The 11,541-nt window shown below is 41.1% G+C and overlaps 1 protein-coding gene across 1 annotated transcript; it reads left to right on the forward strand.

Moving 5' to 3' along the window:
• The first annotated feature begins 4,471 nt into the window (after positions 1-4,471).
• LOC112084376 (uncharacterized protein At4g02000-like) lies at positions 4,472-5,236 on the forward strand. The gene has a single exon (XM_024153498.1). The coding sequence runs from the start codon at positions 4,472-4,474 to the stop codon at positions 5,234-5,236; it is 765 nt and encodes a 254-aa protein (XP_024009266.1).
• The last annotated feature ends 6,305 nt before the right edge of the window (positions 5,237-11,541 follow it).

Below are 11,541 nucleotides of genomic sequence, written 5' to 3' on the forward strand. Positions count from 1 at the left end.
AAACCTTCTTATCACGTTGTCTTGTTTGGGATTAGTAAAGCCTTATTTTGGCGTTCTACATTTTGGCCTCAATGATAGTGCAGGCTGAAGACTTACTCCAGATGGCTGAAGGATTGGAAAGCACATCATATAAATATAACACTGCTCAAGTATTCTAGTTGTATTTTTATCTATTTCCTTAATACTCTTCTTATAAGTAATTTGAATCTAAGACATTTGGCTGAGTCTAGTCAATACTTGTCCTAATAACTAAAAATGATTAATCATAAACTTTATAAAAGCTTACTGATAACACCTGATTTTGACCACTTTTCACCATTGATTTCAAATGCTTTTTCAAAGGTTTTGCTTTGTTTTAGGAACTTTTATTATGATTTCCATGTATTTGTAGTTTCAAGGCTCTTCTCAGGAAACGTAGGGAATATGATGGCAAAATGGAAAAAATCCACATTTTTAGCTCAGAGTCAAACTGTCCAAAGTTCAGCCTCAAATGAAGACTTTCTCACCTTCCAATCCAGCTCAAATTTGGAGACAATCAAGAGGAGACAACCAGCTTTCCATAGCACTTTACATCACAAAGATCAGGTGAAATCAAAAGATACATGGAGAACAAGTTGACCAAGTTCACCAGTTCTAGAAGATTCTCACCCGCGGGAAACACATGTTTTACCTGCCCTGGAAGACTCTCACCCCCGGTGGACCTTAGGACGAGCCACAAGGCCCAACATCAAAGCCCACTTCGTCATTTCTCTTCAGAGAAGCCTTAAATGAGACCTGGAAGACCTTAGCCCCTATAAATACATTGTTTAGCAGCCCTAAACGGGTGTGTGCTCCTGTAATGAGATTTTGAGCCACCAAACTCTGTTTTTCTAGGGTTAGGCGATGGAGATGGGGATTCTTCCCCAGATCCATTGTTCTTCCTCCTTTTTATCTTATTAACTTTTCTGTTTCATTCTTTTGCATTCTTCTATGTCTTTTATCATTCATTGCATCATGTAGATTAGTCCCAGAAAGTCAAGTTGTTTGAAGATATCGACAAGCATTTATATCGATTAGGATTTCTATTATTCTTAGCCATATTCTGGATCTCATCTCTTCTAAGTTATCCGTAAAGTATGAGAGTATATTCATGACCTATTCTCTGAGCCTAGGATCGATCAGAGCCACGAGAGTGCTGTATCAGATCATCCATACCTAGCTTCAGAAGAACATAGTCGCTATAGGAGTCGAAAGCTACCTATAGAGAAGATGTGAGCAGACGAATTCAGTGTCCAATGCATGAACTTAAGTTTAGCATGAGAGCGAGAGTTAATAGCTAGATCTAAGAGATTAGTTGATTAAGGTGATGACAGTTGGTTAATCATACATGTGTTTATTCTAGTTCAAAGCAGGCTCCCAGAAACAGATGAAGATAAATCGCCCGGAAGCTAATTAGAAATGCCATCATACATTGATTAGAGTAACCCGGAGAAGTCTAGATCGCCACCTATGAGTTCAAGAGTCTTTAGATTGAATCGATATGCTTTAGATGTTCTTTTAACAATTCATCCTGCATTGCATTTCTTGTGAATACTAGATTAGGTTTAGTTTAGGATCTTAACCAAAAACCTTAATCTTTTATTGGTTTATGATTTTGCTTACTTCCCAGTTTGTTGTTTCTTGCAGATTAGACATCGTCCCTGTGGATCGACACCCTAAGTCCTACAACGTACATTTGTGCACTTGCAAACACTAGGGTTTTATAAATTTAAAGCTTTTGCAGGACCAACGGGCTTGTTAAAAAACAACCCTAGCCCCGCAAGCCCATCACTTACTAAAGTGTTTCAAAAAATTTACTAACCCTTTATCAAAGCTTCTTAAAAATGTTAAAATAACTTCATAAAACATTAGGCTGACAGCTCGCATATAAAATCAAATGAAATCAAACTTCATAAACCATTAAAACTTCATAAACCCTAAACTTCATAATTCATTTACAAAATTTAGAAAGTGATTCCTAAAAATGTATAAAGACCTACTAAAGTGCTCGAGAAACTTACTAAACCAATCAAGAAATTTATAATTTAGGAAGTTCTCATACAAATCAGGAAATGTATACTAAATCAAGCTTCTCATACGTTAATATCTATAAGACATAGGTTCTATACAAAAGTAAAAGTTCAAAACTACCCATGATCGTGTCTCTGAAAGTTACCAATGAAACGACACGACTAAGACATGACTTCACAGGGAAACGGTGCAGTCAAAATTCAATTAATTACCTTTTTGAAAACACACAATTTTTCGAAAACCCGATTTACGAGACACCTTTGACCGACTCTTCCTCCTCTCTGAAAACCGACTCCCTCTCCTCCTCTATAGAAGACGTCTCATCCTCCTTCATAAGAACCATCTTCGCACACACAAAAAAAAACTTCCATCTTCGTTCTTCCTGAAAATGTATGCTTTGAAAATCATCTCGATGCAGTTTAGGAAGTTGAGAGGGTAAAAAGTGTGCTCTTCAGTACAGGTATTTTGTTTCTGTATTTCGAATAAGTATTACAGTTTTGTTGTACTGCATGAACTCGTCTTCTGCAAGAGACTACTAATTTGTATTTTGCCGATTTGATTAAGACCGGTGGATGGAGACTTGTATCACTGGCAGGTTATGCTAATGGGGCCCAAAGGTTCGCGTTATGAGAATGGGTTTTCAAAATCAACATGCACTTACCTCCAGATTACCCGTTCAAGCCACCAAATGTATGATTAGGGATTTGATAGTTGAAAGGGTTCTCAAATCGTGTTTTTAGTAAGGGTTTCCTAAACAATAGTTTTAGATTCCTAAAACTCTGAAAAGATTCCTAAAAACACGATGTTTTTGCAGGTCACGTTCAAAACAAAAGTATTTCACCCAAACGTGAGTGTTTATGGGAAAATATTTCTTAAGATGTTGACAAATGAATACTTCTCGCCCATGTATATCATGAATCGAGTAATAATTTTACCTATTCTCATTATTGGTTTATGAAAAATATGAATCGTTTTGTCTTTTGCTAATTTGTTTTTAAAATTCGATGATATCGGATCCTCACTGAAATTCACGAGATTTTAACTACACCAGAAATAAGTGAAGGAGACTACTTTGATGAAAACATAACCAAACTCTACGTGGAAGACAATGCCGCTTTTGATGCAACTGCTCATGCATGGACTATGGAGCATGCTGGAGCCTGAAAAGAATTTTCCTTTATATTTGGCTTATGTTCAGTTATTGAAGTCGTTTTTTATGAAAATTCTATCTCTGCTTTTCCTAAAACTCTATATGTGCTCTATGTGTGCGTTTATGCACGCTGGAGCAAGAAAAACTCTATTTGTGCTATTACAAATTCTGTCTTTTTTTATGTGAAAACTCTGTTTGCTTTTATGAATAAGTTTGCATTTTGGTTGCACTAAATTGATTTATATTTGGTTGCTCTGAATTAGTTTGTATTTGTATGCTTTTATGAATTGGCTTATATTAGAAGGAACAGATTCGAAGTCATTCAAGTCTGCAACAAAGAAAAAAACTTGAAGTGAGAAGAAGAAGATTAATCAAAGGATTCAATTGTGAAGAGATTTTCGTCTTATGTTTGTGTTGTGTCGTTTTGTCAAGTTGGTTACATAAAACGATTTGTATATAATCCAGTATTGTTTTGTTGTAATTAAACTTGATCTTCAATGAAAATGGCTTTCCTTAAATGTAGTAAATATTTCCTAAAACATTTTAAAACTTATTAAACCATTCCAGAAATTAAGAATTTAGGAAGCCTTATCGAATATTTTGGAAACATTTTCACCAATTTTTCAGTATCCTCTGAAATCACTTACCTCGGCCAAAACCAAAACCAAAACCAATAAGAGAGTTGGGTAAAACACCTTCTTGAGGTCCAAAAAAACGCTCCCAGACACTACTCCCAATGATTACCCAAAATGTATTCAGATCTACTTTCCCCCTCACTCAACCCTAATCTTTTACCTGAAATAACTAACTCACCACTCTGCTTCCCATTTCTGCCTGGAAACCACCATGGTTAAGGCTAATCTTTTCACCGGAATTCTCAGTTTTCTCCCAAAACCGATTCTTCTCTGTCATACACATGTCTGCGAGGCCTTCCTTTGAGATTCCCCCCCAACCTATAATTCATTTGAAGACCTTTTTCAGGCTATGGAACCCTTACTACACATGAAGACCCTTCAAGAAGCCGTCTTCTTTATGGAAGAAAATTGCATACCTGTTCGCGCTCTTTTGCCTTCTAGCCCTGTGCTATGATACTTCCACTCACAACCTTCTACTCTGCTTGAAGACATCTCCCAACTGGGAAGTTTTTTCATTACTTGGAAGCTTTTTCGTCCGTGTATCACCAAGCGACTTTTCAACACTCCTTAACCTTTCCTCAGCCGTCACTTCTACTGCCTCTGCGTTAATCTACCTCTACAACCACCACTGCAGGCCATGACTTCACCAAACAAAAAGCTAGCAAACATTTCAGAAGATGAAGACGACATTATCGATCTGCCTCATGTAGACAACTCGCACCTCATCGCAAGATTCAGCCGGAGCCTTGTTGGACGGATGTTCAACCAGGATATAAGAAGCACTGAAGCCCTTATAGCTTTCATGCCAAGATCCAACATCTGGGATGTTGAGGGGAGAGTCCATGGAATAGATCTGGGCAACTCCAGGTTCCAATTTGACTTTGACTTTGAAGCTGACCTTCAAAGGGTTCTAAGCAAGAGGCCATGCCACTTTAACAAGTGGTCTTTCTCCTTGGAAAGATGGACTCCCCATGTTGGTGACTCTTTTCCAAATAACATGGTCTTCTGGGTAAGAATCTCTGGCATTCCCACTCATTTTTGGGTGGAGGAAAACTTCAGAGCTGTTGGAAACAGACTTGGAGAGGTCACAGCTGTGGATGCTAGAGCAGCAAGTGTCCAAGTGTCTCTCAATGCAGATAACCCTCTCAGATTTTCAGCAAGGACTCGTCTAGAATCTGGAGAAGTGGTGAGAGTCACTTTGAAATATGAAAAATTGGAGAGATGGTGCCTTACCTGCAGACACTTATCTCATGATGAAAGGACCTGTCCATTGTTATCTGAGGAGGAAAGAATAGCTAAAATGCTGGAGAGAGAGGCTGAGCGTAACCTTGCCCAGCTTGCAAGGGATGATCTGATCAGAGAAAGAGACCGTGACATCCTCTATGCCCGCCGACAAGCATGACAAATTTCAGCTCCAGTCCGTGAGAGGAGATCACTACCAACCCTGCAGGAGAAATCTCGCCAAACCACAACCACAACAAAAGAGGACAAAATGGACCAGAAGAAAAGAGACATCAGAGGTTTTGAGGATAAGAGGTCTGATAGTGTGTGGAACAGATTGGAGCAGAACAACACTTACCAATCTGAAGCTCGCCGTTATGAAAGGCGCTCTGATACCGCCGCTGACTCTCGATCCCGAGATAGAAGCCATCTTCCTTCTCCTGATACGGCATACAGGAAACGTAGGTATGAAGAATCATTTGCAGCAAGCAAAGGGAAATGGGAATAAAAACAAAGAGAAAGAGTCCAGACCTCCTTACAATCACCGTGAAACCCACCCTCATGGCAAGCATAACCCTGTACCCAATCCATCCTCGGTTAAACAAAGAATCAATCCTCCAAATCGGAAGATGTCTCCAGACTCTTAGAGGACTGTCTCAGACCCTCCACTCATCCTGAATAACTCCAAAGCAGAGCAAATCCATCTGTCCCCTGAGCATCAGAGAACAAGACCTTTTAAATTAAATTTGCTAAGCAAGTCAAGCAGTCTTCAGAGAGGGAACGGCTTTGAACATGGCGAATCTTCTGAAGCTGCCAGTTCCGCTAAGAAGAGTCTTACTTTCGATAACGCCAAATCAGGAGAAGCTGTCTCTTCCCCTCCGCATTACATCTCTCATCCCAGAATCAATCTCCCTCCTCTTCCAACCTCTCGAAAAAGCTGGTATGAAATGACCTTGGAGGAAGAAAAAGAGGAAGATTCATTGATGGAGGAAGACCCAATCCCGGTTAATGCATCAGAGTTCCTCATTCACATACCTCAAGTCGACGATCTGGAGTCCACAAAAAAATCTCTCGGCGAATGAAGAGGACCCAATGGAAATTGAAATCAAACCGAGACTGAGCAAGGCCTCCAAACTGAGGTAGTTGAAGGTATTGGGGAGGAGGATGAGTGGATGGATGATACCGATTTGTATGATGAAGATGAAATGGAGGAGCTACTCAAAGCTGATGATTTACTCGGCGAAGAGCTTGCAGATGATGAAAAAAAGAAGCTGAACCCAGATACCACCGAATCCCAGGAGCAGGAACCGCAGCGAAAGAGACCATCGTGGTGGCGCAGTCCGGTGAAACCCGCCCCTGCACCAGATCACGCCGGCATCGGGGGAAAATCCGGAAAAGTGGGTGGGAAGAAGAAACAAACTCCAAGATCCCCAGGCCCAATGGGTGTTTCACTAAAGAAGTGTATTTTGGCTCAACCATGTTTGTACCGTTGAACCGAGAGGTCGAAGCGGCGGTCCAGCCCTTTTTTATATGGATGAACCAGCGGTTTCTATTTTTTCCTCAGATGAGCATTTAATTGATATAGAAACTACTCTAGACGGACATAAAATTTTTATGACATTCGTCTATGGCGATCCGGTTGTGAAAAACGGAGAATATGTTTGGGAGCGTCTCACTCGTATGAGTCTCCTTAGAAAAGAAGCTTGGTTTATGATAGGAGACTTTAACGAGATAACCGGGAACCATGAAAAGAGAGGTGGTCGAAGAAGACCGGAATCCTCCTTTATTCCCTTCCGGAACATGTTGGATCATTGTGGGATGTTAGAGTTTCCGTACAAAGGGAATTCGTCTTCGTGGGTTGGAAAACGACGTTCGGGCAAAGTTAAATGCCGACTTGATAGAGCCATTGGAAATAAAGAATGGCAATCTAAATTCTCTCACACCACTGTGGAGTACCTTAAACTATGGGGTTCGGATCACCGGCCGGTATTAGCTATGATCCGTTTAGATAATCAAAGACGGAAAAAATCCTTTAGATTCGATAAAAGATGGCTTGGAAAACTGGGATTTAAAGAGGCGGTTATCTCGGGATGGGGTTCTTCTGATGGAATTTCACGTCGAGATTTCCATCAGAATGTAGCCAACTGTCGTAAGAGTATATCTAAGTGGAAGAAATCTCTCCCTACTAACTCGGAGAAGATGATTGAGGAACTCAAAAATCAACTCGACGCGGCCCAAGATGATGAAAATTCAACAACAAAGGAAATAGAAGAGATCAGAAGGAAACTATGCTTAGCTTTTCGCGAAGAAGAAATTTACTGGCAGCAGAAAAGTAGGGAACGATGGCATAAGGAGGGGGACAAGAACACAAAATTTTTCCACGCCCTCACCAAACAACGGAGAAGCCGGTACTGTATCATAGCCTTAAGAGATAGTAACGGAACCTGGGTGGAAAATGCAAAAGGCGTTGAAAGGGTGGCGACCCAATATTTCCAAGACTTGTTCACCTCGACCCATCCCTCAGACCCAGAAATTGCACTCCGGTATATTACCGAGAAATTTACACCTAGTTCCAACCAGCTCCTATTACTTGACCCATCAGAAACAGAAATAAGGGAAGCCCTCTTCGATATAAATCCGGATAAAGCTCCCGGACCAGATGGGATGACAAGCAAATTCTACCAAGAGTTCTGGCATGTTTTTCGCCATGATATAGTGAAATTGGTAAGAGATTTCTTTACTTCGAGAGCCTTTGATTATCGACTTAACCAGACTAATATATGCTTTATACCCAAAAAAGAGAAGCCCAGAGCGATGACAGAGTTTAGGCCCATCAGTCTGTGCAATGTTAGCTATAAGATCATATCTAAGCTCATGTGCAAAAGACTAAAAAAGACTCTCCCCAATCTGATTTCTGAAACCCAATCGGCCTTTATGGCTAGGCGTCTTATAACGGACAACATTCTGTTGGCACAAGAGAATTTCCACGCGCTCCGCACAAATGACACATGTAGGGAAAGTTTCAAGGCCATCAAGACAGACATGAGTAAAGCCTATGACCGGGTTGAATGGAATTTCCTGGAAGCCCTTCTCTTAAAGCTTGGATTTTCTGCAAGATGGGTTCAACTTCTGATGTTCTGCATCTCCTCAGTCTCATACCAGGTCCTGATAAACGGAGAACCGAAAGGAAAAATCAACCCATCTAGAGGCCTACGTCAAGGAGACCCACTCTCCCCATTTCTTTTTATCCTGTGTACTGAGGCCCTCATCTCACTCCTCAAAGGAGCTGAAGAAGAGAAACGAATATCTGGGCTCAAAGTAGCCCAAGCAAGTCCACCAGTATCACACCTTTTGTTTGCTGATGACAGTCTCTTTTTCTGCAAAGCGGATGTCCAGCAAGGAACTGAAATTTTTAGAATCATAAACACTTACGGGGCTGCCTCGGGACAACAGCTTAACCTGGGCAAATTTTCCATAATGTTTGGGAATAGAGTGGATACCAGCTTAAAACAAGGCATCAAAAATGCCATTGGTATATCTTTGGAAGGGGGCATGGGCACGTATCTTGGACTTCCATAGCAAATCTGCGGATCCAAAAAGAAAGTGTTTGCTTTCGTACATGACCGCCTAAGCAACCGAGTCAACAATTGGTCCGCAAGACTTCTTTCCAAAGGTGGAAAAGAAATTCAAATTAAATCGGTAGCGCAAGCGGTACCTACTTACATGATGTCATGTTTTTTATTACCTCAAGGAGTGACGAATAAACTGCGGAGTGCCATTGCCAACTTTTGGTGGAGCTCCAAGCAGAACAGTGGCGGCATTCACTGGGTAGCCTAGGATAAAATCTGCACCCCTCATGACATGGGTGGCCTTGGTTTCAGAGACTTACAGGACTTCAACCTTGCTCTTCTAGCTAAACATCTATGGCGCCTCATTCAGTATCCTTCGTCCCTCCTGGCTTGAGTTCTACGTGGTCGATACTATAGGCAATCAGACCCCCTGAAAGATCGCAATGTATATTCACCATCCTACGGGTGGCGAAGTATTATTGCTGCAAAACCCTTTCTTAAGATGGGCTTGAGGAAGACTATTGGATCGGGTCTAAATACAAGGGTATGGAGCGAACCTTGGATCCCGGACTCGAGGGCCCGACCGCCGAGACCTTCCTTGCTGATTGGTGTCCGCGACCCTAACCTATTAGTCTACTCTTTCATTCACCGGGAATCAAAACAATGGAACATCCCGCTTCTCAGACATTTTTTCTAACCTGAGGATGTAGACCTCATCCTTGGGTTGAGACCAAGTATTTCCCGGACTTTGGACGGCTATGCTTGGAACCACTCCAAATCAGGAATCTATTCGGTTAAATCAGGATATGATCTGATTCGAAGGACGAAGTTGGAAGAGGACGCCGGAGCAATGCAAGGACCGAGTATCAAGGCCCTACAAAGCTTTGTGTGGAAAGTTCGCACTCCTTCGAAGATGAAGCATTTTATGTGGCAAGCACTATCAGGATGCGTGGCGATATGCCAGAATCTTACTTATCGACATTTGGGCTCTGACAAGAGGTGCCCCCGTTGTGGGGACCACGAGGAATCCACTAACCATCTCTTATTTTTATGTCCCCTGGCTTTACAAGTCTGGGCGTTATCGGACTTTCCGTCCCTTCCGGGCTACTTCCCGAGTACTTCTATTTATCAAAATATGAGCTTTCTCTTTTGGAAAACAAAAGAGATAGGCATGACAGATCCACAAAAGGATTTATATCCTTGGATCTTATGGTTTATTTGGAAAGCGAGAAATGACAATGTCTTCAACGGAAAGGAAATTTGAAGACACTTTGTCCCACGCAAAGGTGGAAGCCGAGTGTTGGAGAATCGCAAACCAGCCAGAAAAGGAGGAGGACGACCTAACTGTGCCTGCAGTCACTCCACCATCTCTGATACCCCCCCTTGGAATGTCACCAATCCCGATTTTCCGGATTGATGCTTCTTGGATCAATCATGGGCAAATTAGCGGTCTTGGATGGAGTTTGGAGGATGTTAGCGGAAAGGAGATCTTTGGTCTTCAGGGATGCCACAGAAGCCTTTCGGCCCTTCACGCCGAGATGGAGTGTCTCCTTTGGGCTATGTCTTGGATGTGAGAGAGACGTTGGTCTTCGGTTCACTTTCAGACTGATTGTTCGGACTTAGTGAGTATGACGGAGACTCCAGCGGATTGACCTTCCTTTATGACAGAGCTTCAATCCTTCTTTATTCTCCGCGAGAGCTTTTCGGAATTCAGCATATCCCATATTTCGAGAAATCTTAATGTCCGGGCAGATAGTCTTGCAAAAGAAGCCCGAGCAAGAGGAGTAGTCTTTTCCCAAATCGGTCATACCGAGCCAATCAAGGATGGTCCCCGTACTATCTCTCTGATGGGCCAATCGTGATCGTAGTAGTTGGGTAGCGGAAAACAAAAAAAGAGAGTTAGGTCATATCAAATCCTCGGCCAAAAAAAAAAAATCCTCAGCCCAAAACAAAACATCGGCCAAAAATCTAAAACTTCGGACAAAACTCAAAAAAACCTCAACCAAAACTCAAAAAACCTCAACCAAAACTCAAAAAAACCTTGACCACAACTCAAAAAACCCAGACCAAAACTCAAAAAAAGTCGACCAAAACTCAAAAAGCCTTGACCAAAATTCAAAAAACTATAAAAAAAAATCATAACCAAAGCCTGAACCTTTGCTATTGTTCAGGCCTTGGTTATTTAGGAATTCATTCCTAAAAATGTTTAAAGCCTTCCTAATATGTTCGAAAAACTTCCTAGACCATTCCAACAATTTAGAATGGTCTAGGAAGCCCTTTTAAGTATTTTGTTTAACTCTCAAACCTTATGCTTGTAAAACATTTTTAAGCCTAATGAATCAATAATAAAGTTTAAATCTTAAGCTTTGTAAAAATGTTTCAAGTCTAATGAAACAGTAATAAAGTATATTATTGTTATAAGAATCGCATAAGGTATAGAAAGTTCGAAGAAATCATAAACAAGGCCTGAAACTTTACAAGTGTTTGAATATATGTATTTATGAAATCATTCCTAAATACTTATGGTATAATCCTAAAACCAATGAAGAAGCAATCAACTTGCTAAAAAATAATGTAATATCTTCCTATAACGGTTGAAAACATTCATAAAGGTGATATGCATGTATTCCTGTTGTGTCCTCCTACATTGCATCTGCTACATTTGTGTCCTTGGGATTTTGAACCGGGTACACCAAATTCTCTCTTTCTCTCTGTCGGAGGTCTCCCACTCGTTTGCTTACAAGTAGGTGGTGCGCATGAATATACTTGTACAGAGTCAAGGAAATCACAATTTGTCAAATCTCCACATGGGTGAATGCTCTCAGCATCTTTTAGCCCAAGTTTCCGTCAAGTAGACCTGATCCACATACTTGTTCTCATCCTTGTTTGTAAACTTAGCTGCAGCAATAGTATGGAC

The sequence above is a fragment of the Eutrema salsugineum genome, unplaced genomic scaffold (genome assembly GCF_000478725.1).
Source record: "Eutrema salsugineum unplaced genomic scaffold, Eutsalg1_0 scaffold_4, whole genome shotgun sequence".
Taxonomy (NCBI): Eukaryota; Viridiplantae; Streptophyta; class Magnoliopsida; order Brassicales; family Brassicaceae; genus Eutrema; species Eutrema salsugineum.

Bases quoted from the DNA above. Each gene is read 5' to 3' on its own strand.
- LOC112084376 (XM_024153498.1), top strand. From the start codon at position 4,472: ATGACTTCACCAAACAAAAAGCTAGCAAACATTTCAGAAGATGAAGAC.